A 26,906-nucleotide genomic window follows, 5' to 3' on the forward strand; every position below is an offset into this window, starting at 1 on the left:
AAATAAACATAAAAAATTTATTTATTTATTTGAAAGGAAAGAAAGGGAGAAGAGAATGATAGGGCCTTTTTGTGGGTACTAGGGAATTGAATCTGGGCCATCAATTTTTGCAAGCAAACATTTTTCACTGCTAAGTTATCTCTCCATCCCAGGAAACATATATTTTTATCTTCAAACTAAATATTGCAACAATTATAATAAAATCAATATTAATATAATAATCACATGGTGTTAATTTATAATTGCCCTTACTATGTATTGTTTATTTGTGGGATTGAAACATTCTATTGTTCATCATTCTCATTACATAAATGTTTTGTGATTATATTGAAAGCTCTACAAAGATTAAAAAAAATCTACAAAATGCTAAAGTATACAGATAGATGTTTAGGATGAGCTTAGAGGATTTTGTATTCTTATCTGGGCAAAGCAGAGTCTGGATACACTGCGGTCAGGACCCGTGAGAACAAAGGGACAGATAGCTGGAAAACATACATTGACTAAGGATGAAGTGTTCACCAGAAAACTATTGGGCTTATCCAAAAAGAAAATACAAAGTTGAAAACTGCAAGTGTATAAAAAGATGCAAAGGCACCCACCAGGAGAAGAATGCTGTATGTGGCTCTGGACTTAGGAAATAACCAATGAGACAAATTGTCTCTATAAGTGTGCTGGACAAGCAGCTTGGGTCTGTACGTAATGAAAACCATGGAGCTGCTGTCCCCAAGCATGAGCCCCAAACACAGCATATCTAGGAACGATGACTCTGCTGCACAGAGCATGACTTTGTTACTCCCTTCTATGGAGCAGTATATCATATCCTTTTGTGATGTTTTCATTTCTCCACTGCCATTCACACGTGTGCGAAAAATGAGATTTACCAGCATGAAAAGCACCCAGCACAGGGAAATGGAGCAACCTATATTCTGGGAAGCTTCTACTTTAAGTTGTGCCCACCTAGAGTCCCTGGGGCTGATGGTGATGGCCTAGAAGATACTCAGGAGGTAGGTGCTGCCAATGGACACACCCCTGCCCACTCTGGAAGATTGAAAACACACATCCTAGATCCCTGAGGAAATGTTTGAGGCCGAATTCTGCACTCATTTATTTTTATTTTCTTTTTTATTGACAACTTCCATGATTGTAGACAATAACCCATGGTAATTCCCTCTCTCCCCCCACTTTCCCCTTTGCAACCCCACTCTCCATCATACCCCTCCCCCTCTCAATCAGTCTTTCTCTTATTTTGATGTCATCATCTTTTCCTCCTCTTATGATGGTCTTGTGTAGGTAGTGTCAGGCACTGCGAGGTCATGGATATGCAGGCCATTTTGTGTCTGGAGGAGCACGTTGTAAGGATCCTACCCTTCCTTTGGCTCTTACATTCTTTCCACCACCTCTTCTACAATGGACCCTGAGCCTTGGAAGGTGTGATCGAGATGTTTCAGTGCCAGCTGCTTCCCTTGTTCTGTCAGCGGGCACATGACCCCTACACCCCCGAGGGGGCAGTTGCTCTGCATCCGGCCATCTGGGGAGCAGAGCAGCATGGAGCTGGTCACCCGGCCGCCCGCCGCCCCCACTCGCATGTCTTTCCGGTGAGACTCTTCCACATGCTTTTGGAACAGGTAGGGCACATCAGGACGGACCAGGTGGCAGATGTCGGAGAGCTGATGCTTATCTCTAGCCAGAAAAACAGCTTTCCTCTGGTGGCCCCTGGTGCTCTTCACCACAACGGGGTAGCCCAGGGGCTCAGCTTCGTCCATCATTTTGAGAAGTCTTCATGCCCACTGTAGGAAAAGGTGCCTGGCATGGGTACCTCGTGTCCAGGCAGCTCCTGGAATGTCCAGAATTTGTTCATCTGCAGTTTAAGATGTCAGTGGCGGTTGACCAAGGGCAGCCTAGTTTCTCCAGGTGCCGCAGGACTGTGATGTCACTGACTGCACCGAAGGTGTGGACACTCGCACGACCACCACGTCTGGGAAGGTGGTGAGGGCCTCTGGTACAGCTGCAGGCCGAGGTGGCCGCTGGTGACAGTGACGGCGATCGGAACACCGCCCGGACGCGCAAGGACCGTGCGGAGCGGGCTGGCGAAGGGCGCGCAGGCTCTGCACCTGCGGGTCGTCCTGGCGGCGCGGCGCACAGGTCCTTCCTGAACCACACCAGGGAGCACATGGCGATGAGGGCGGCGGTGCCCCGAGGGACGCGGAGCCTCCCCAGGGGGGACTCTCTCTCTCTCAGCACCCCCCACCCCCAACTCTCAGGCGTCCTGGGGCGAGTGCCGTGGCTCTGCTGCTGCCCCACGCGCCAGACGCCTCTGCCCAAATGTTGCACTCATTTGAGGGACTTCTTTACCCAGGATGACCAAAGAGTTGGTTAGCATAAGACTCACAAAGAAGAGCCCTAGAGAGGGTGGGATGAAGCCTAACCTCAAACAAACAAACAAACAAAAAAGAAAACCACACACACACACACACACACACACACACACACACACACACACACACACAAAACCCTTTGGATCTGACCTATAATAACTCATAGTAGCCGAAATAGGGGCTACTAACATTGAGCTGTTGACGGGAGAGATCTACAAGGTCCCCAAAACGAAACAGGCTTCTGTCAAATCACTTGATTACCCACCTGAGGTAAAAGGTAAGCCCCTATTGCTGAAGACACCATATGCTGCTGGCACAGAATATGGCGAGACATGGCTGGAATCTGGAAGAGAACCAGACCCCAGAAAACCCATTTAGAGCTAGAAAGCCTACACGAGCTCCTGGGGGGTAGTGTCCAACAACTAAGGTCCTCAGAAACATCCAGCCTGACAAGAAGTACACACCCGTGTAACGGTGGCACACAGCCTTGGTGGGTAACCAATGGCTTTCTGATTGGCTAAGAGTTCTGCTCAGTGGAAAGGAACCCATAGCTGGAACTGGTAACCTGGTCTGAATACTATTAAAGCAAAGATTATGCTCCCCAATGTCAAGCTCCCCCTAGTCTTTAGCTAAAAGAGGGGCTACATCTATCAAACTCTCCCTAAATTAATAACACTTATCCAATTTAACCTATACTAACTTTACTCTCCATTGGAGAATCTGCTTTTCTTTTACAGAAGGTAGAAAGATCCCAGGAGATAAACCACCCTTCATGGGAGAAACAACAGAGGAAGTGGGAAGACAAGCCAAGAGTCCATGGTGAACCTGTTAATCAGTGCCAGGGTGAAGCTATCTGATGCTGAGGATACTCAACACCTACCAAAGCAGAGATCCAGAGGCTCCTAAGAGCTCATCACTAAAGTAGACTTAAAACTCACCCATCAAAGTTCAGGGAATTTTGCAGAAGAGGGGGTGTAAAGATTGTAAGAATCACAAGTTGGGACATCATGCCCAGAGGCACTGCTTCCTCCCAATAACGGACTGCTGCTCCCTTCCCCCAGTAACTGACTGGCATGACTCACAACCCCTTGGGGAACACCTAAGCCCCACTGAGGAGGGGCCCCTGCGGGATGGGGGCAGGGAGGAGGGGAAAAATGATTCTAACACATGATGTGTCCATACAATATATGTTCTTAATAATAAAAAAGAATAAACATGCTCCAAAATGTAGTTTCAGGAAAAAAAATAAATAAAAGGATCAACTCTGTGGGTCTTAATGTGTGTATTGTGAAAGAAAGAAAGCTACAGTGAAAAAGAAGAGAGAAATTCCCCAGTATTCCAGTGACAGCCTGAGATAAGTAAGCTAATCCTTTTACCAGATCCTTTGAATCCATTCTGCTCCTTTCCAGTGCCTAATGGTCTTCAGAGACAGAAGGGAAGCAGGAAACAGACACTAAGGTGGTGGAGAAACTCACATGCCTCCTTGCATGCCTTGTTATTCTAGCAAGTCTATGCAAAAATGGGATTCTTCTTAGTCATTTACCATGGGGCTGCACTGTCACTAACTTAGGTGCAGAGACACTCAAATGAAGTGTCAGAGATGGGTTTTTAAGGAGACATCAACAAAAAGGAAGTTCTAGGTGTGGCATACATCTTTAATCCCAGAACTCAGGAGTTAGAGATAGGATTGCTGTGAGTTTGAGGCCAACCTGGGACTACAGAGTAATTTCCACATCATTCTGGGCTAGAATGAAGCTCTACCTTGAAAACAAAACAAAACAAAAGAAAATGACAAAGAGAGGGGGGGGGGGGAGGGAGGGAGAACACGTAACATTTAGCACTCAATTCTCATTAAGCTGTTAATCTAGATGATGTGTGTCAGATATTGCAACAAAACTATACCTTTAAGTTAAACCTGGCAGTGCACACCTCTTATCCTAGCACTTGGCAAGTGGAGGCAGGAGGATCAGAAGTTTAAGGTCATCCTTGGCTATATGGAGAGTTTGAAGCCAGCTTGGACTAGATGATATCTCAAGAAACTGATACACAGCACCAAAATCCAATAAACAAAAAAAAAACCCTATTCCTTGACCCAGGGAAAAATAAATCTCTTTACACAAGCCACGAACATTGGATAGTTATAATCTGCAACATGGAAGCATTGATGAATTTTTCAGTAACGAGCACTACATGGTCTTGTAATGAATTATGAAATGTAAGCTATAATGGGAGCTGGAGAGATGGCTCAGTGGTGAAATATGCTTGCTTGCAAAGCCTGATGACCCCAGGTTCAATTTCCCTGTACCCATGTAAAGCCAGGTGCACAAAGGGGCATATGCGTCTGAAGTTTGCAGTGGCAAGAAGTTCTGGTGCACCTGTTTTCTCTCTCTTTCAAGTAAATACATATTTTAAATAAAGAAATGTAATTTATAGCTGGAGATGTAGCTTAGTGGTAGAGGCCTTGTCTAGACATGCACAAACTCTTTGGTTCAGTGTTGAAAAACAAACAACCGTGAGACATAAATCCTTATTAATGCTTAACATTTTTATTTCTACAATTTAATTTAGGTCCACAGTCTTCATACTACTCAGTTTCTAAGTAAGAAGTTAGAGTCATATAGTGATCAACTTATACTACACACACACACCTGTACAAAAATTTACACTTACATAAAATTTAAACATATACATGTATATATATATATATGTATATATATATCCATAATAATAAAAAGCATATTCACATAAGCACACCTACTTAAAACACATTGACCTTCTGTGATGGTAACTCTCCTTTTTTTTTTTTTTTTTGGTAATTTGAGGTAGGGTCTCACTAAAGGCTGACCTGGAATTCACTATGTAGTCTCAGGGTGGCCTTGAACTCACAGCAATTCTCCTACCTCTGCCTGCTAAATGCTGGGATTAAAGGCATGCACCACCATACCTGGCTTCCATTGTTAATTTCATAGGATTAAGAAGCATCTTAGGGGGCTGGAGAGATGGCTTAGCACTTGCCTACACAGCCAAAGGACACAGTTTTGATTCCCCAAGATCCATGTAAGCCAGATGCACAAGGTGGCTCATGAGTCTGGAATTTGTTGGCAGTGACTGCAGGGCCTGGTGTGCCCATCCCCTCTCTCTTAAATAAATAAATAAGTAAAAATGAAAGAGCACTTTGCGGCTAGCGAAACACGCCTGTGGGAGTCTGGGGGTCCTTCCACTGACATTGGATCGTAGTGGCTGTAAGGAACTGAATGAATTAATCCTCTGATGGACTTATAATGTGATGGCATTATAGGGAGGTGATTAAAAAGTAGGAGGTGAGCCTTAGTTGGAGGAAGTAGGTCACTAAGGGAATGTCCCTGGGGACTATATGTCACCCTGGCATTGTTTTATATGCCCTCTCTCTGCTTCTTGCTCTTCTAGATACGAGTTCTTTTTCACCACACATTCTTGCTGCTATGATATTCTGGCCAAGAATATGGGGCCAACTAACAATGGACTGAACCTTCTGAAAGCATAAGCTAAAACAAATCTTTTCTCTTTAAGTCTTTCTGTCATGTATTTTTTTCTGAGTGATGATAAATATAACTAATGCACCCCTACATACACATACTGCTAGAAACTCACACTAATCCACAAACACCATACACACACAAACACACACAACGTTAATATTTACTCACTCTGTCCTGTATTCCTAGGAATTTGTACTTGAACAACAACAAAAAAAAAGCAAATGGGCTGGAGATATGGCTTAGCAGTTAGGCTCTTGCTTTCAAAACCCAAGGTCCAGGGTTCAATCTTTTTGTTTTATTTTTTTTACTTATTTGAGAGTGACAGACAGAGAGGAGGAGGCAGAGAGAGAGAGAGAGAAGGGAGCGCCAGGGCCTCCAGCCACTGCAAATGAACTCCAGATGCATGTGCCCCCTTGTGCATCTGGCTAACATGGGTCATGGGGAATCGAGCCTCAAACCGGGGTCCTTAGGCTTCACAGGCAAAAGCTTAAACACTAGGCCATCTCTCCAGCCCCCCAGGGTTCAATTTTATTTATTTATTTATTTGCAAGGCCCAGCCCCCCAGGGCTCAATTTTATTTATTTATTTGCAAGGAGAGAGAGAGAGAGAGAGAGAGGGAAAGAGAGAAAGAGAGAGAGAAAGAAAGGGAGGGAGAGAGAAGAAAGAGAGAGAATGGGCACACAACAGGGCCTCTAGCCACTGCAAATGAATTCCAGATGCATATGCCCCTTGTGCTTCTGGATTATATGGGCCCAAGGGAGTCGAACCTGGGTCTTTTGGCTTCATAGACAAATGCTTTAACCACTAAGCAATTTCTCCAGCCCCAGGGTTCAATTTTGATTCCCCAGTAACCATGTAGAGCCAGATGCGCAAGGTGGTGCATGCATCTGGAGTTTGTTCACAGTGGCTAGAGGTCCTGGCATGGCCAGGTTTTTTTCTCTCTCTATCTCTGCCTTTTTCTCTCATAAGTAAATAAAGAAATAAATAAAAACAACCACCATGTGATTGTTAATTTCGACTGACAATTTGATTGCATTAACAGTTGCCTAGGAGATGAGTAGAGCACACAGTTGGCTTGGTCTGAGATTTTTTTTCTAGAGAATTAGTCTGAACTAATCAAAGGATTAGTCCACTGATGGATTCAAAATTTAAATAGGCATTTTTGGAGGTGGTGGAACTGTGGAAGGTAGAGCCTACTTAGAGAAAGTAAACCACTGGGGCATACCTTTGAAGAGCATATATTACCCTGAACTTTTCCTAATACTTTTCTTTGCTTCCTAGCTGTCATGAGGTAAACAGCTACCACACCCTTGCCCCATTAAATTTTTGCCTTAACTTTCCTAAAGGCTATGATAAGCTGGGCATGGTGACCTATATCTTTAATCTCAGCACCCTGGAGGCAAAGGTAGAAGGATCGCTATGAGTTTGAGGTCAGTTGGGGACTACAAAGTGAGTACCAGGCTAGCCTGGGTTAGAGTGAGAGCCTACATCAAAACAACCAACCAAATAAAGAGTAATAAAGGTAGCCAACCATAGATTCATTAAGATCATGAGCTAAAGGACACCTTTATTTCTTTTTAAAAAAATATTTTATTTATTTATTTATGATAGAGGAAGAGACAGATAGAAAGAAAGAGAATGGGCACACCAGGGCTTCTAGCCACTGCGTACGAACTCCAGACACATGTGCCCCCTTGTGCATCTGGCTTACATGGGGTCCTGGGGAGTCAAACGCAGGTCCTTAGAGTTCACAGGCAAACGCCATAATCGCTAAGCCATTTCCCCAGTCACCCACCTTTATTTCTTTAAATTGTCTCACTCAGGTACTTGTTAAAATAACAAAATGTTTGACTGATATACAAACTTAGATCATCAGTATGTCAAGGTATATCTCAATACCATGTTCATATATGAAAGAATTCCAGTATCCCGTAATTATACCCTTTTTTTGTTCTTCCTATTTTGAACCTGCCACCAATATGATACAACTATTTGCAACATATGAAAAACAATGTGGGTAGCTCAGTTAGCAGAGTGCTTGTCTAGCATGCGTGAAGCCTGGAGTTTGATCAATAGCATTGTATAAAACTGGGCATAGTGTTACATGCATGTAATCCAAGCACCGGCACTTGATAAGTGGAGGCACAGGGTCAGAAGTTCAAGATAATCCTCATCCACCATAGCAATCCTGAAGTCAGCCTAGGATACATGTGACACTGTCTCAAAATAAATAAATAAATAAATCAGGCAGGCAACAACAAAAACTTTGTTGAAGTTAAGGTACTGAAGGAAAAGGTTGGAGTTGTGGGTCTGGTATTGCATGGGTGTGAGTTACAGCAGGGTAAAATGAGAGTACATGGGAAAGGGGCACAGGTAAGTTGAGGATGCCGAGAGGCTGTATATCTGAAGGGATAAATAGTTAAAGAGGCTAGTATAGTGGACTATATAGGTTTAATGATGTAGAAGAGTCAACTATGCAATTCCCTATGCCATTCTTCTCTGTCTAATGTGTTATTTTGCTCTTCCTGTGTTACTGGCTTATGTGAGCATCAGAACCTTTCTTAGCTCAGGGGTCAGAGTGCCAGATACTCAGTGGTCATTAACTCTAGCCAAGCCAGTGGCTCTCTAGTTCTTGTCTTGTGACTTACAAAGAATGACTCAGCAGATCAAGTTAAACAAGGGTCTATTAGCAAACTAGGAAGTGAAAGCAGAAACAGAACAGCTCCCAGTTCAAGAGGAGTCCAGAGTGGGTTGCTTCAGAATGACTTGGATTAGGAGTTTTTAAACCCTTGGGGGTGAAAATCAAGTATTGGATTGGTTACTTGGGAAGGATGTGGGGAGTTCTGATAGGCTGATGAGTTATAATCCTGTTTACACAGGATTGGTTACTTTGTATAGCCAAGATCCTGGGAAGTCACCATGAGCTAGGGCTTTTTATTTATTGATTTTTATTTTATTATTTACTATTATTATTATTTTGTTTTTTTGAGGTAGGGTCTCACTCTAGCCCAGGCTGACCTGGAATTCACTATAGAGTCTCAGGTTGGCCTCGAACTCATGGCAATTCTCCTACCTCTGCCTCCTGAGTGCTGGGATTAAAGGTGTGAGCCACCACACCCAGCTATTTTATTTATTTATTTACTTAAGAGCTACAGACGGAGAAAGAAAGAGGGAGGGGGAGAGAGACGGGGGGGGGGGGAGAATGGGGCGCATCAGGACCTCCAGACACTGTAAACGAACTCTATATGCATGTTCCACTTTGTGCTTCTGGCTTACCAGTGGGTACTGAGGAATCAAGCCTGGAACAAGGATCCTTAGGCTTCACAGGCAAACGCTTAGTTGCTAAGCCATTTTTCTAGCCCCAGGGCCTTTTCTTTTTTTCTTTTTGGACCTGCAACACTTATGACAAAATGAGAGGCTAATTTCCAAGTCCTTTAGTTTCCCACCAGGAATAAATGGCAAGACCCTATTGTTGAAGATTCCACATACTTGGGCTGCAAGGGCCCTGAGAAATCCTGCTGGAGTTGAGCTGATAACCTCCTCCATGCAGACCAGCTGACGGAAAGCTGGAAGAAGCCATTCTGCATTCAGTTCAATGGGAGAAAGAGAAATCACCACTGAAGATACTCAACAGTGGACTCTGCAAGCCTTATATTTGGCAAGCCAGGCCAAATGAGCCAATGGGTGCAATAGTGGCATATCTGTCATGGTGGAAACGAACTGCCCTCTAATTGGACTGGAGGCCTGCTCCATGGGACGGGAACACATCCTTGATACTGAAAACTTAAAACAGGGGTATTCATGAGCCCTAGGGGCATAATGCCTGCTGCTGTTTGGATAAATCTATATACTATCCTTATCAAACTGCCCAGTGAGCAGTTCTCTTAATGTTCATACCCATATATTAATGCTACTCTCACTTTTGGTTAGAGAAGCTTCTCTTTTTAGATGATGGTGACCTTGGGATGACTCAGAAGGCACCATGGCGCTGGAAAGAAGTGACAGGAGTGCTCAGCACTGCAATATCTCTATCTCACCTTCCAAGGCTCCGGGTCTATTGCAGAAGAGGTAGTGGAGGGAATGTAAGAGCCAAAGGAAGGGTAGGACTTCTTACAATGTGCTTCCCCCAGACGCAAAATGGCCTAGATATCCATGACCTCACAGTGACTGACACTACCTACACAAGACCATCATAATAGGAGGAAAAGATCATGACAAAAAAATAAAAGAGAGATTGATTGAGAGGGGGAGGGAATATGACGGAGAATGGAGTTTCAAAGAGTAAAGTGGGGGGGGGAAGGGAGAGAATTACCATGGGATATTGTTTACAATCATGGTAGTTGTTAATAAATAAGTAAATAAAATAAAAAAAAGAACATTAGGAAAAAAAATGAGGGACTATCTTCATCATAATCCTGGTCATTGCCATGTGTACTCATGACCATGCCTTCCTTTTTTTTTTTTTCGGTTTTTTGAAGTAGGGTCTTGCTCTAGCTCAGGCTGACCTGGAATTCACTATGGAGTCTCAGGGTGGCCTCCAACTCACTGCGATCCTCCTACCTCTGCCTCCTGAGTGCTGGGATTAAAGGCATGCTTTTCCTTTCTTTTATTTAAATATTTTTATTTATTTATTTCACAGAGAAAGGGCGGGGGAGAGAGAATGGGCACACCAGGGCCTCCACCTCCAGCCATGGCAAAGGAACTCCAGGTGTGTGCACCCCGTTGTGTATCTGGCTAATGTGGGTCCTGGGGAATCGAACGTGGGTCCTTTGGCTTTGCAAGCAAACACCTTAACTGCTAAGCTATCTATTCAGCCTTCTTCTTCTTTTTCTTTTATTTTCTTTCTTTCTTTCTTTCTTTCTTTCTTTCTTTCTTTCTTTCTTTCTTTCTTTCTTTCGTTCGTTCTTTCTTTCTTATTTATTTATTTATTTATTGAGGTAGCATCTCACTCTAGCTCAGGCTGAACTGGAACTTACTTTGTAGTCCCAGGCTGGCCTCCAACAAAGAGTAATCCCCCTACCTCTACCTCTGCCTCCCAAGGGCTGGAATTTAAAGCATCTGCCACCCATGTCCACTATTTTCTTTGCCTGCTATAGATATCTGAGAAAGGGCTGAGTTAGCACTGGAGCTGCTTTTACCTCCAAATGATGGCTTAATCTCCTCCTTTCCTGCTTGTCTCTTTCATACAAGACTCATGCAATGCCTGCTTTGCTTTAGAGCCCGGGGGTTAAACATAAGAGTAGACGCTGTGGGGTGTGGCATAGAAGACTTGTGCTTCCACCATTTTTCAGAGTGTTCTGCCTGTTTTTGTTCTTTCTCTGAAATGAATCTGAAACCTACTAAGTATGTGCAAGCTGATAAATCCTTCTTGTTTTTCTTTGACATTTTGATGTTCAGGAGTACCTGGGCAATAAGGTCTGAAGGAGAGTGTATTTCCAGGATCAGAAATGGAAGTATTGACTAAGTGAGTTCTGACAACATTAATTAATTGCTGATGGGCACACACTATAGATTCTCGCCTTTCAGAATAACTAAACCTCAACAGGAGAGATTCACAGTCCTCAGCAGCTTAACCCCTGTCAAAGCTGATCCTACAGAATCAGGAAACCCTGTACACTCTTGTTCCTCTCCCCCATTCTTATCAATGTCTTCTTCATTCCCTATAAAGTTAAACAAGAGTCCAGGCATTTCTGTTCCTTACATAAAATTTTGAATAACAGTCCTTGGAATAAAAAGACGTTTCATCTGTAATTCAAGGACAGAGCACTGTAAGATCTGATTCTTGTTAGTGACAGTGATTTGATAGACTTAATGCACTTTCATTTGCCATGTTCATGAAATTTTTCATATATCGCACACTGCTATTTGAACTCACTAAGTAGCTTGAAATCTTCATCTTCCTGCCTAGACCTCCTGAGTGATTGGATTATGGGCAGGCCGGGTTTACGCAATGCTGGAGATTTAACCTGGGGCTTTGTGCATGCTAGGCATGTGTATATCAACTTAAGAACACAACATACTCTAATTGAGTCCTAGGTACTGATGAAAGGGCTGATAACATCAAATTCGCTAAATCAATGTGATTGAAATTTGGGGGCAAACACTGAGAACACACAACACGTACCAAAGCAGAGATCCAGAGGCTCCTAAGAGCCCATTACTGAAGTAGACTTAAAATGCCCCTATCATAGCTCAGGGAATTTTGTGGAAGGGGGGATAGAAAGATTGTTAGAGCCACAAGTTGGAACATTATGGCCTGAGGCATCGCCTCTTCTCAATAACTGACTGCTGCTCCCACAACATATAATCCACAATCCCCACAGGGATAACCTGTGACCCCAATGAGGAGGGTCCCCTTCAGAAAGCAGGCAGGGATGAGGGAACAGATGATACCAACACCTGATGTTTTCATACTAAGCATGTCCATAAATAATAAAAAAAATTGGGGAGCAGGACATAGTAGTGCATGACTTTAATTCCAGCACTAAGGAGGCAGAGGTAAGAGGATAGCTATGAGTTTGAGGCCAGCCTGGGACTACAAAGTAAAATTCAGGTAATACTGGGCTAGAATGAGAACCTACCTTGAAAAAAAAAAATAAGGGGAGAACCAAAAGCTCACATGGAAGTAACACAGATGTTTGTGTACTTATCTATCATGTACTTACCTATGTATCTATGTGTTATTTGGTTTAAAAAGCAGAGGTAGGAACTATTGCTGAATTATAAGGGTAGATCAGTGTACATAGTGTATTTTTTTTTTCAAATTTTTATGTTGACAGTATTAGCTGGGAATCTTTTCTTAAAACATTTTATTGACAGCTTCCATAAGCGAAGACTTGCCTGTGAAGCTGAAGGAACCAGGTTCGATTACCCAGTATCCACATAAGCCAGATGCACAAGATGGCGTATGCATCTGGAGTTTGTTTGTGTGGCTGGAGGCCCTGACACACCCATTCTGCCTCTTTCTCTCCAATAATAAATAAATAAATAAAAATATTAAAAAAAGATAATTCCCACACACTTCCAATAGGGATCTTGTGACAATGTAGATACTTATTTTGGGGCCCTGTAGTGGGACTAGGAATTCCATTTAATCATATAGTAGGTTTTCATTACAATTTTGAAGACCACAGTTTGAGTGACAATGAGATAAAATATGGAATAGATACTTGGTACATGATTTTGTAATTAAGAGATTTTAGAGTTGGTTATGTTGCCACATGCTTATAATCCCACACTTGGGAGGTAGAAGCAGAAGTTCGAGGTCATCCTTGGCTACATGAGATTTTGTGAGAGAGAGAGAGAAGAAAAGTAGAGTTTAGAGTGAAACCACATGAAACTTCTTAAACATTTGCCATACATTGGAGATCACTGTCATTACTTTTCACAAATATATAAAAATAAGAAAGAAATAAAGTGGTTTAGGTCAGGAGTTCCTTCCCCACCACCAGAAGAGGTAAAGTGTTTTCAAGTCCTAGAAACATGTTCTTGGTAGTTTGCAGCAGCGGCTAGTTTCTGGCCTTCCACTGAAGGACAAGGGTAGGCCATGTCCTCTGCCAAGGCCATGGAGGGGGGTCCCCAAAGCCTAAGGTGGGAAAGTGATTTAGCAGTCTACTGGTTGGAAGAGCAGTTGTCCTTCACGCTCTCTTTAGGAGGAAAGGAGAAACTTTATCCTTACTGGTCCGGTCTTGGAGACTCCAGTTTAGAAAATTAGAGTCAGTCATTCAACTTCCGCTTTGCAGGCTTGCTTCAAACGTTTGGCTGGAGATGAATTGTTAGGATCTTACACAGATCTTTGCCTCAAAGGTGCCTCTATTTCTGCTTTGGAGGAGCTGAGTGCTGTCTTATTGGCTTAAATTTTCTTTTTCTTCTGTTTTGTTGGGAAATACGCTCAGGGCTTCACGTACTCATGGTGAACTCTGGACCACTGAGTGACATCCCCAGCCTGGTTGACTTTTTTTGTTCTTTGTTTTTCGAAGTAGGGACTTGCTGTAGCCCAGGCTGACCTGGAATTCACTATGTAGTCTTTAGGGTGGCCTCGAACTCATAGTGATCTTCCTACCTCACCTCTGCCTCCCGAGTGCTGAGAATAAAGGTGTGCCCCACCACGCCCCTCCTGTTTGATCTTTTTTTTGTTTGTTTGTTTTGTTTTTCAAGGTAGGGTTTCATTTTGGTCCGGTTGACCTGGAATTAACTATGTAGTCTCAGGGTGGCCTCGAACTCATGGTGATCCTTCCTCTGCCTCCCAAGTGCTGGGATTAAAGGCGTGCACCACCACGCCTGGTTTGTTTGATCTTTTTAAAGATATCAATCCATGTGCAACCTGTGGCAAACATGAAACTGTGATGCCAAAAGATTGGGATGTAACTGTGCAGGTAGAGAGTTTGGGGCCCACTACCCCTGAAACATCACACATCCTAATCATCCCTCAGAGACTCCAGGAGAGTGTCCGACCACAGCGCTGGTCGTAGATGCATTCATATGTGATAAAATGAAAGTACTGAGGACATCTAGGTAAATAAATATGTAGGCTATTTAAATAAATAAGGAAACAATCCAGCAAATCAGGATAGAGTGTGACTAGGTCAAGTGGGCGTGCTCGGTGCTGATTGGTTATCGCAACTGAAGCGGACCTTGGCGCAGCTTATAAGCGGGTGGTCTGCGTCTGCATCCTGGAAGCGCGGCATCCCCGAGGCCTTTGCTTTTGGAGCGCGTGTCTGAGCAGCTGCAGACCAGCAGAAAGACAAGTGGGTAATTTTTCCATTCTGATTTTGGGGTGTGGAAATACAGGAGAGTAGAAGAAACCTTTAGTGGGTAGTCTTAGGGATCGAGACAAGAATAGGTCACAAAGCCTCACTTAAAAATTAAAAAAAAAAAAAGGGTGGGTCACTGTGATTGGTTTGGAGAGTTGGGTGAACTAAGATGAAGAGCCTGCGCCTTTGAGAGAGGAAATTTAAAGTCTTCAAATGATCAGTCCATGTAGGTTTTAGTTCAAGGTGCTACTGATATTTGTTAGGGTCTGGTTAAAATCATGTTCCTGAGTCTAAACTCACATAGTTCCATGGCGAAGGCAAAAATTAATCTTCCCTTGATTTGTACTCCGAAAATATGTCTTTGCATCTCTGGCTTGGTAATTTTAATACTAAAGAAAGAAAGGCTACTTTATTCTAAATTTTTGATTATTATTATTTTTTTTTTCAAGGCATGTTCTCAATCCAGCCCAGGCTGGCCTGGAACTAAATTGATCCTTCTATCTCAGGTCCCTGAGTTCTGGGACCAAAAGTGTGTGTCACCAGGTCAGGCTTTATTTATTTATTTTTCTAAATCTTTCTGGGACTTTTTTTTTTTTTTTTTTTGAGGTAGAGTTCTCATTCTACCCAGGCTGTCCTCCACCACATAGCTATCCTCCTACCTCTGCCTCCTAAGTTCTGGGTGCACCACTACACCTGGCTTATTCGAATTTTTTTTCATTCACTTTTTATTAACAACATATTTCGGATGGATGCATCATGTGTTGGTACCCTCTTTTCCCTCTTCCCTGGCCCTATTCCTCTGGGGACCCTCCCCTCAGTGGGGTTGCAGGTATTCCCTATGGGGTTGAGGCTGGCCTCAAATTCATGGCTATCCCTACCTAGCCTTTCAGTGTGCATTCACCATGGTTGCCTGGCCTGCCTTCTATTTTGATGTTATTGTTTTTTTTCCCCTCCAATTATGCAGGTGTTATGTAGATAACATCACTGTGAGGTCATGAAAATTCATTTTTTAAAGGTGTACAATTCAGTGATGCATATCACATTTATATGTTTGGGTTGTGTAACCATGATCACTGGCTATGTTAATTTAGATCACTTTCATGGCACCCAATAGGAATCCTCTACACGTTAGAACTTGCGCTTTCTCCTCCTTCACCCTCCTTTCTCTGCCTCTCAACAGAGTCTTATCCTGTTGCTGAGGTTGGCCCGGAATTCATGCTAATCTTCTTCCTCTGCTACCACACTCTACCTGATTCTTGTTTTCTTTAAGGTAGCACTTCCTGTACATTTTATTTCTTCAGTAATAGCAATCATTTAGATCAAGATGCTTCCTCTGAATCTAGGTTTGTTCCTCTCCTAAATTTGAACGTCAGAGTGCTTTCGTTTTTACTTTCTCAGCATTTTTATTTTATTTTTTTTCAAGGTAGGGTTTTACGGTGGCTTAGAGTGACCTGGGACTGACTATGTAGTCCCAGGCTGGCATTGAACTCTGCCTCCCAAGTTCTGGGATTAAAGGCATGTGGCACCACACCAAGCTCAGCATTAATTATTTCCATTTGAAATTTTTAATTTCACACAATTCATTTTCAGGAATTTCAAGGAACAAGTTTCATAGTTTAAAACATGGTATCATCAAGATATTACATGACATAGGTAGATACAATTTTGTCAGATTCTGACAAAGCGGGTTACAGACTTGAACTACTTTGTTTTGTAATACAGATGATCCTCCAGTTAGGATGCAGTTGCATTCAAGTAAATCTGTTGTTTGACCTGCAAAGGAGTGTGATCACTGAGCACAAAGCTCCTTTGCGAAATGCAAGTGTTGACTATTCTACTGTGATTCACTGAGTCCTTGTACCCAGAAAATACTGGCGCCCAGAGAATTGCTGCATGCAATTTTTTTTTGGTTTGGATAGGTATGGTGTGTGTGCATGTATGGATGTAGAGGCCAGAGGATAACCTCAGGTGTTATCCTCAGGAATACTGTCTATTCCCCTCCTCCCTTATGCAGGGTTTCTCGTTAGCCCGGAACTCACTAAATTAGGTTAGACTAGCTAGCCAGTGAGCACCAAGGATACTCCTGTCTCCTCTCCAGTGCTAGAATTACAAGTGCAGACACCATGCCCAGAAATTTTTTTGTGAGTGCTGGGGATTGAACTCAGGTCTGTATGCTTGCAAGACAAACTATTCATCAACTGAGCTATCTTTCCAGCCTGAGTGCTAGTTTTTACCTTGTGGTCATGTGTCTGGCTGAGAGCTGGGGCTTGGTGATGCTGCTGCCCAGCATTTCCAAAGAGTATGTGTGGGACATTGTTAGCCAGGGAAGAGAGCAAAATTCAAAATTCAAAGGTTTCTAAATTTTTTTTTTTTTTTTTTTTTTTTGGTTTTTTGAGGTAGGGCCTCACTCTGATCCAGGCTGACGTGGAATTAACTCTGTCATCTCAGGGTGGCCTTGAACTCATGGCAGTCCTCCTACCTCTGCCTCCCGAGTGCTGGGATTAAAGGCGTGCGCCACCACGCCCGGCTTCAAAGGTTTTTATAGGTATGGCTGTTACTTTGGCACAGTGAAAAAGTTGGGAAGTCATTAAGTTGAATGTTTTAAGTTGAGGACTGTCTGTTTATTGAATTTTATTTGAAACCAAATTATGGTAAATTTCCCACATTTTTTGGTGGTTTATTATGAGGGTATCTAGATAAGGACTCTTCATTCCATGTGTGGCAAATATACAGTTCTACTGAACAAACATGTACTTTATATCTTATTTCTCAATCACATTAGCATCATGGAGGAGGTAAATATACATATAAGTTTCAAAAATATTTCTATTTATGAGAGAGAGATTGAGAGAGAGAGAGGGAAGGAGAGGGAGAGACAACTCCAAGGCTTCTTACTACTGCAAATGAATTCCAGATACATGCATCACTTTTTAATTTTTTTATTTAAAAAATTTTAATTTATTAGAAACAGAGAGAGAGAGAGAGAATGGGCACACCAGGACAGGACCTCCAGCCATTGCAAACAAACCCCAGACGCATGCACCCATGTGCATGCGTCTGGGTTCTGTGGGTTTTGGCAAGTGGAACCTGGGTCCTTAGGCTTCACAGGCATGCGCCTTAACTGCTAAACTATCTCTCCAGCCCACATGCACCACTTTTAAGCATTTAGTTTTACATGGGTATTGCAGAATTGAACACAGGTCAGCATACTTTGTAAACAAGCACCTGTAACCACTGAGCTATCTCCTCAGCCCCTGTACATGTAGTTTTAACAAAGGGTAATAGTAGAGAGGATGGGCATGGAAGGGAGAAGGTGGTTGAATGTATCCCAAATGTGAGAGATATCAGGACTCTAAAGAGTTCAGATGTAGGCCAGGCCTGTTGGTGCATGCCTTTAATCTCAGCACTGGACAGGAAGAGGTAGGAGAATCATGGAGAGTTCAAGGCCACCCTGAGACTACATAGTGAATTCGTGAATTCCAGGTCAGCCTGAGCTAGTAGTGTGAGACCCTACCTCAGAAAACCAAAAAAAAAAAAAGAATTCAAATGTTACCATTTTCTGCTTTCTATAGAGAAACAGAACTCCTTGGACAAGATAGCCCTGATGGATCCTAACACTCTCTCAATGGAACAGGGGAAGCAGTTCTTAAAGGACTGTGGGATCCCACAAAGAGATGTAAGTGTGGGAAGCACGGGGTCAGGTAGGAGCAGCACGGGACTTGGTAGAGTGAAAACTAGGTCACCCCGAGGCACATTCGGCTCCCAAGTTCAATGGCTTCATGATATTGAATGTTTACCAACCCTAATACAAGTCAGTGACCAGGTAAAGTGCATACACAGTATATCAGGATGTCACATGGAACTGTTACAGATCTTTGGCTCCCACTAGGGAACTCAGGGTCTCCTTAGTATTCTCTGGTTTTCACCCTTTGGTGTCATTTGGCTTACTGTGAGCTGCAGAGGGAAGGAATTTTTGATTGATGCAACATGACTTTGAAAGACTTAAGAAATGGAGAGGGAGAGTCTGTTTATTTTCTCTTACCTCAGGGCCTATCCAGGCCACGGAGGACAACATCGATCTTGGTTTGCTTTTCTCCTCACAGATTGATATGATGACAGAGAGGTGGGTTGTTGTTGCCTCTGTGGAGGTTCTACTGCGATTTCCTCTGATGCCAGGAGAGGACCCAACAGCCCGCTGTGACTCAAATAAAACCAGCCAGCCTGCAGCATGTTTGCCCCACACAAGCTCACAAGGACATGGAGACCAAGAAAAGAGGTAGATACTGTCAGGGAGTGATGTGGGTATATTTTGGAAGGTTTTCTTTTGGGACATAATTGTGGGATAGAATTCTGCCTGAACAACATACTTGGAGGCTTCTGTCTTGTGTATATCCACCAATATAACGTAGGCATTAAAAGTGTGTGTGTGTGTGTGTGTGTGTGTGTGTGTGTATGGTGGGTGTGCAGGTACCATGGTGCATGTATGGAGGTATCGATCCTTGCCCTCTTTGTTTGAGACAGTGTCTCTCATTGTTTTGCTGCTGCACATGTCTAGCTGGATTGCTACCTTTGGTATTCTCCTGACTCCACCTCTCACTGTCATAGGTCATTAGGATTACAGATCCATGTGCTACTTGCGGATGCTTTTCATGGGCCCTGAGGATGCAAGCTGCCTTTGGCGCCACTGAGCCATCTCTCCAGCCCTGTTCTTCTCTCCCTCCTCATCTTTCCTCTTTCCCCACTTTCCAGTCTCCTTCCTCCCTTCCCCTCCCCTTCTTTTTTCTCTTCCTTCTGACTGAGCGTAGGGCCTTGCTCATAGTGATAAAGCATTCTGCTACTGAGCTATAAGCCTTGTTTACTTTTTTCTCTTGGGACTAGTTCATAGCCATGGCAGGCTTTTAACTTATTTTTTTTTTTTCTTTTGGTTTTTCAAGGTAGGGTTTCACTATAGCCCAGGCTGACCTGGAATTCACTATGTAGCCTCAGGGTGGCCTCAAATTTACTGCGATCCTCCTACCTCTGTCTCCCAATTAAAGGGATTAAAGGTGTGTGCCACCACACCCAGCCAGGCTTTTAACTTTTGAATCTGTTGGGTCCTCAGCCTGCAGAGTAGCTAGAAGTACAGGCCTGTACCACCAGGCTTGACTAAACATGGGCTTGAGTTGTGTGAGTTGTCTGGTGTGAATTTACGTTTACTGTTAGCTTGCACAGCTTCCTTGATTGGCTTGCCATGATTGGCTCTGTGCATGACTCCACAACAATGTGTGTCTGGTATGGAGGTTTTGTGGAAAGGGCTGCATATCAAAGCTTGGTAACGTTTTTTCAGGGCATCTGGCTGATTTAATGTAAAATTTATTTTCCAAAATAAATGAGCTTTTTTGTTTGTTTGTTTGTTTGTTTGTTTTTGAGGTAGTGTCTCACTCTACCCCAGGCTGACCTGGAATTCACTATGTAGTTTCAGGATGGCCACAAACTCATGGTGATCCTGCTATCTCTGCCTCCCGAGTGCTGAGATTAAAGGCGTGTACCAGCACGCCTGGCTGCTGCTGCTTTTTTTGTTTTTAGCTTTTCTTTCTTTTTGAACTCTGTAGGAGAAGGAAAAGACAATCAATAGTTGTTGACTGCCTACCTACTGGCTTTGATAAATATTGTTAGAAACTTTAAGTTTGGAACTGTAATTGCAGCACTTGAGGGGATCAAGAGTTCAAGGTTATTCTTGGCTACATATTAAATTCTAGGCCAGCTTGAGCTAAATGAGATTTTGCCTTAAAAAGACAACAACAACAAAAAAGTCAAAAACAGAAATAGCAAAGCCAATGCTTGGGTCACATGTCTGGGAAAATTCCAGAACCCAGAATGCTTTTATGCAAGAGTGCCAATATAACCTCACCATTTGTCAGTCAAATGGCCTTTTCTTTTCTTTTTTTTTCTTTTTTCTTCTTCTTTTTTTTTTTTTCCAGGTAGGATCTTACTGCAGCCCAGGGTGGCCTGGAATTCACTATGGTGAATTCAGGCTGGCCTCGAACTCACGGCAATCCTCCTACCTCTGCCTCCCGAGTGCTGGGATTAAAGGCGTGCGCCACCACGCCCGGCCTCAAATGGCCTTTTCTTAGGCAGCATACAGTTCAGGAAATGAGTAGATGCTGAGTAAAAGTGAGTAGATGAGAGGATCACAGAATGGGACAAGTCTGGAGTACCAGGGGATGGTTGGTGTAATTTAGTGGTCAGTGAGTCCTTTTAATCTGTAGTTGCTAATGTAGAGGACTCAGGGACTTTGATATATATGCATGCATATCATTTCTGTCTCTCTCTCTCAAACACATGATTTAGTGATACTCAGCACCAACATGAGCCTCAGTGCAAACTCCTGTCATGTGTGCAACGTAGTCTATTTCTCTTATGTTTTCCTGTCTGTGCCCAGAGATGTCAGTAAATAACTATTAAAAGGGGAGTCTGTCTCCTCAAGTTCCAGTGCTCAAGGATTATTCTGACTGCAGGATCTCACCTTTGTCCTCCTCTCTGCCAGTTTCACTGAAGAGCCCTGAAGTCAAGCTGCTGGAACATGACTACTTACAGAATATATATTTATAAATCATATATATATATATATGTATACATATATATATATATATATATATATATATATATGATTTAGAAATAAATTTCATTATCCTTTTCTTATAACTAGGAAATCCAACAATCAATTAATGAGTAAGACTGACCAAAAGCCCAAAGATAAGAAGCAGAGGTCAGATCACTCCATACATACGCACCCTCAGAGGCCCCTTAAAGACAACAGTCTGAAGGAGTGCCATGGGAGACCAGTGCAGCCCAAGGCTCCCCTGCACAAACAGGAAGAAGCTATGGTCAGTGCGTCTTGGAACTTTTAAGAATTAGGGGTTCTGTATGGACTCTAGAAAGTGGATTCACACATGGGATCTCTGTTTCTATAACTTGTATGTATTCTTTTGTTTTCAAGCCTTTCTTATTTGTGCTTCCTTTACTTGGCTGACTGGTCTATTGAGAGCCTCAGAAGAATAGCCTGGGTGCCTGTTTAGTGTCTGGTCTATTCTGGGATTTTTCTAATCATTGTCATCACTTTTACTTTTATTCTCTTGTGGTACTAGTAATTGAGCTCAGGGCTTTCCTTGCAAGTGCCAGGCAAGGCTCTACCTCTGAGCCACACCCCCAGCCCTCACTGTGGATTCTAGACTGGAGCTCTACCCCAGAGCCACACCCGCAGCTCTCACTGTGGATTCTAGGCAGGAGCTCTACCTCTGAGCCAGGCTCCCAGCCCTGTGGATTCTAGGCAGATCTACTGCTGATTCACGCCCCCTGCCCCTCACTGTGGATTCTAGGCCAGTATGCTATCACTGAGCTACGTTTTCAGCTTTCATTTTACTTTTCATTTTGAGATAAGGTCATTAGTTGCCTAGGCTGGCCTGAAACTCATAGGTAGTCAAGGTGAGCCCTCAATTTGTATTCCTTTTTCTCTGGACCTCCTGAGTACTGGAATGGCAGGCGTGTGCCGCTTTACCTGACTCGTTATCATCATCATAATCTTTAGACACAAAGACCTTCTTCTTTGGATCTCTCCATGAAATGGGCTCTGGGAAGGTCTTGAATTTACTGCAACTAAAAGGGTTCTAGGTCCCCTCCTACAAGTCAATATTCATCTCTAAAAATCTTTCCTATATCAGCCTTTGAAGGTTTTGTGAGATTACTGATGATTCACTGGTCACTCCTTTTCCCACCCACAGGTAAAATGCAAGAATTGTGGAGCCTTCGGTCACACTGCAAGGAGTAAGAGGTGTCCCATAAAGAACTGGGCTCATGCTTTTCCAGTCAAGCCCTTGGGCTCAAATCAAGTGCAGGAGAGTCTGAAACCAAGAAAACCCCAGCAGTTCCAGACTTCAGGGCTTGTCAGCAAAACTGACAGGGTGAAGGAGGACAGACGAAGGTGAGGTCCTGCAGAGTCAGAATAATCCTTGAGCAGTGGAATCTGATGAGGCAGACTCCCCTTTCACTTGTTATTTGACATCTCTGGCCACAGACAGGAAAATATAAGAGAAATTGACTAGGGTGCATACCTTCCAGGAGTTTGCACTCAGAACTCATGTTGTTGCTGAAACTCACTAAAGGAAAGGGAATAGAATAGCTTAGGAAGATTCCCATAGCAGAGAAGCCATAGAGTCCCAATAAAAGTATACAGTACTGGAGTTGGGATATAATTTCATTGGCTAATGTGACTGGAAACTATTCCCCTGGGGGGATCAAACACATCTTCACCCCAAATAGGGTATGATTACGCCAATACCAGTTTGGTGAAATAATGAGTTTATTGGGAGTCACAGAGTATGGAGAGGGGTTATTTATAGAAAGAGAGAGCCCCCTAAACAGTTACTTTGATGGGGCTTTCTTCCTCAGCCTCAGAATAGGTGCTTACTTACAGAGCATGGGGACCGCAGAGCAGCTGAACCACAGAGAAGTCTCATCCCACCCTGAATGATGACTTCCTGGTGGTCATTTCCAGAAGCTCTTTGTCCGTGTCCAGGACTATGGGACCCCAGAGCAGCCCTTCAGTGGGGCTCATCCTGTAGATGCTCCTCCTCAGCATCAAAATGAGAGCTACTTAAAGAACATAGAGACTCCAAAGAAAGCACCTCGATACAGCTCATTGTTCCTTGATCTTTTACCCTCTTTATAGTATATCTCCCCATGAGTTCACAAGACCTTATGTCTTTACTGTATGCAGCTGGGGCCAGGGGTACCCAAGATCTCAGGTAGGGGGTCCATGCTTTCTCTATTGAGTTGTCACAGCTGCTTCTGATAAAGCTGGCAATAGTTGTTTACTGCTTTCAATGCAGAATAATTTTGCCATACAATTGTTGAGTAGTTGCTTACTATGCATGAAGCTCCATAGAAACAAGGCAGGATGGCCTATATTTATAATCCAAGTGCTTGGGTGGTAGAGGCAGAAGGATCAGTAGTTGAAAATGACTCTTAGCTACCTATTCAGTTAAAGGCCAGCCAGCCTGGAATTCATGAAATTCTGTCTCAAAAAATTATGCAATACCAGGTGCAAGGAGATTTAAGGACTATGGCTGCTTCTGAGAAGGTACAGGATAAGACAAGCAAAATTCATGGGGGTTTTGCTGCTTCCCTCACCATAAAACAAGAGCTGGGAAGCATCTTCATTATTGCTGTCCATACCACTGATGTGGAGGTCAGGCACATTTAGACATTAAACCTGATTTATTCTGCAGGCAAGAAGAGCAGGCTCAAAAAAGTCTGCCACAGAAAAAACCTAAGGTGTCCTCAGTGACATTACTGAATTGTCAGAAGGAATCAACAGCACCTTGTGGCTTTCTGAGGGTGAGTCTTGCTCCATTTCTTCTCTGGTCTATTTCTCTCAGGTCCCTACTTTGCTTCACTTCTTTATTCTTTATGAGGACTATATTAAAACACAGGTGAGTGACAGGAGTCCTCTTGTACTTATGCTCTCCCCACTTTTTTGTGGAGGACATCAAAGTTTGGATGTAGCTAAACATGGCCTTGAGCTTAAGATCTTTCTGTGTCTGCCTCTGCCTCCACAGTGTAGGGATTATAGACACATTCTACCATGCTTGACTTTTTATGTGGGTGCTGGGGATCAAACTCAGCCAGCCTCTTTTAAAGAAATATTTTATATTTTAGCATGCAAAATAAACTTCCTCATGACACTTTCACAATGTATATCAATGTGCTTTACTCATACTCAGCTTATTACCCTTTCATATCCACTGTCACCCCAATACATGTCCCTTCTATCAAAGTAGCCTGCTTTCATGTAACCTGCTTATTATTTTCTCATATTTTAGCTATACTTGAATTGGGCAGGTCTTTTCATTATGAGGCATGTAATGTAAGGTTTTCTCTCCACAGAAACATACCAGGCCAGCTCCTGTCCATACAACCAAGAAGAGCACTTCGGTGGGTCCTGCTTCCGCAGGTCAACCACCTGTCCAGACATCTCAGACATCTGATAGGAGATCATTCTGCCCCACATCCTCTTACAACAAAAAACTTGAAAAGAGCACATGTGGATCAGTCAAAGGACATGGCATAGACTTCCCTGACTCCCTGCAGCCTGCTTTCAAGAGTGGCCAGGACACTGCACTCCACTCCAAGATGAAGATCGATGGATCTGGTGTTTCCTTCCACAATATCCCTCAGCTTTCCCAGAAGACAGCTTCCCCGGGTTTTGTTTTCAACTCCCAGGCCCATATCAAATGTCCCAATGTGGATTCAAAGCCCAACACACAGCCAGTCAGGCAAAAGTGTGGCCAGGATGCCAAAGACAGAATCCCGTCAGCAGGCAAGCCTGTCCAGGTCTCCACCCCTACTTGTCAAAGCCTCCGAAAGAAACCATGTCTCAACTCCTTCCTGACACCCCAGCTGGACACTGATGTGGGGGTTCTTCAGATTTACCAGCCACCTACCAGCACATGTGGAATTGGCACTCAGCAGACACCTCAGGAGACAACAAACTCACGAGCCTCAAAGCCTCACGCTCCCCTGCAGCTTCCGCCTTGCTCTCCTCCTCTGCAGGTCTCAGCTGTCTCTCAGCCTCAACTCTTCATGTGTGCTCCAAGGGCACCTGGAAGAACTGGCTCTATGGGACAGGACAAGGCTCACAAGTATACACCTGCTGGTCAAAGCCCTCACGTCCTAATGGACTCTGAGAGACTGGGCCCCCATGTTCAAAGGAGTGTACTCTATGAAGACCTTATGGTTTCTTCGTCTGAGGACAGTGATGGGGAATGAGTCCTTGTCTTTGGGGAGAGTTTAAAGTTTCACATCATTTGGAAGTGGCTGGAAGACAGAGGAAGGTAAAGAGGCAGAGAATAGCCATGTTCTAAGAAATAAGAGCTTCCCAGACCAGAATATATGTGAAAATGATGGGGGCAGAGCCTGGATACTTAAAAATTTCAAACTTAAGTTGTATTTAAAATGGGAGTCATTTAAGGTCCTTTATAATCTAGACATATGAGGGCTTAAGGAGAAAACACAATATAGTTTTGCCATAAAATCTGGAGGACCTGAATCAGAACCCACGTAGAAGAAAGCCAGGCATGTCGATGTATGCTTGTAATCCTGATTCTGGGGAGGCAGAGAGAGGTGGATCCCTGGGCTTTACTTTTCAGCCAGTTTGTTTGGTGAGCTTCAGTCCAATGAGAGACTTTGTCTCAAAAACATGCATGGAAACTGAGGAACAATATCCACTGTTGATCTCTGGTCTCTACACGCTTGTGAATACACACACACATGCACCTCTACACACATGCACATACACCCCCACAATAATTGGACATAGGAGAAAGTGATATTACCTATCATGTCAATAGAAAGTTGTAGATTAATCACTATGTACAAATAAATGACTCAACTTTGACTAGGTCATATGGAGAGGATATGTGATTGTGGAAAAAAAGTTTCTAACATGTTTGAGAGACAGTTTTACTGGGAAACACTATTAGTTTTGAGTGATAGTCTTTTTTCCTGAAGAAAAAATTTTTTGATGAATTCAAATTCCTAACTTTTTTGTTTCTGTGCCCAATGATTTTATGTAATGCACCTCAGTTAACACTGAACCACTGAAATAATGTGTCAGCTCATCTGTGAAGTGGGGTAGCAGCAGTGTTCCCAGTGTTAAAGCTATTGAGAGGATTTAAATTATTTAAATTAATTATGTGATATGCTTAGATAATAAATTAAATGTGGCAAATAATGTGTATGTTTTTGTTATTACCATAGTATCAGTAAACTAGACTAACCTCAATTTTAAATAAAATTTTATTTATAAGGTGATATTTTAGTTGTGCACGTTTTTTATTAGTTGTGGACATGCTCAGTATGTAAACAGCACATGTTGGTACCATCCTTACCCTCATCCCTGCATCCCTCCAAAGGGACCCTCCTCATTGGGGATGCCGGTCATCACCATGGGGATTGTGGGTTGTGCATAATGGGGACAGCCATCAGTTATGGGAAGAGACAATGTCTCTGTGCACAATGTCCCAACTTGTGGCTCTAACAATCTTTCCACTCTCTCTTGCATAAATTTCCCTAAGCCATGTTGGGTTTGTTGTAGGTCTACTTCAATGATGAGGCCTCTGTGTCTCTGGATCTCTGGTTTGGTAGGAGTTGCGTGTCCTCTGTGTCTGTCTCCTTCACCCTTGTGCTGGTACCAGGTTCACCAAGAAAGCAGCACTATTGCT

General features: G+C 43.2%; 1 protein-coding gene and 1 pseudogene across 1 annotated transcript; one reads left to right on the plus strand and one right to left on the minus strand.

Moving 5' to 3' along the window:
* Positions 1-1,433: 1,433 nt before the first annotated feature.
* Positions 1,434-16,960, minus strand: LOC101597761 (annotated as a pseudogene).
* A 472-nt stretch (positions 16,961-17,432) lies between these two features.
* LOC101598058 (protein FAM90A27P-like) lies at positions 17,433-25,452 on the plus strand. The gene is made up of 8 exons (XM_045133341.1): positions 17,433-17,441; positions 18,750-18,769; positions 21,335-21,512; positions 22,407-22,606; positions 23,354-23,429; positions 23,726-23,872; positions 24,063-24,116; positions 24,571-25,452. The coding sequence occupies exons 1-8, from the start codon at positions 17,433-17,435 to the stop codon at positions 25,450-25,452; spliced, it is 1,566 nt and encodes a 521-aa protein (XP_044989276.1).
* The last annotated feature ends 1,454 nt before the right edge of the window (positions 25,453-26,906 follow it).

The sequence above is a fragment of the Jaculus jaculus genome, chromosome 14 (genome assembly GCF_020740685.1).
Source record: "Jaculus jaculus isolate mJacJac1 chromosome 14, mJacJac1.mat.Y.cur, whole genome shotgun sequence".
In the NCBI taxonomy this organism is placed as follows: domain Eukaryota; kingdom Metazoa; phylum Chordata; class Mammalia; order Rodentia; family Dipodidae; genus Jaculus; species Jaculus jaculus.

Excerpts from the sequence above, each read along its gene's own strand:
- LOC101598058 (XM_045133341.1), top strand. Across the intron at positions 22,607-23,353 it reads GTGAAGGAGGACAGACGAAG|TATATCTCCCCATGAGTTCA; the intron begins GTGAGGTCCTGC and ends CCCTCTTTATAG. Across the intron at positions 24,117-24,570 it reads AGGACTATATTAAAACACAG|AAACATACCAGGCCAGCTCC; the intron begins GTGAGTGACAGG and ends TTCTCTCCACAG.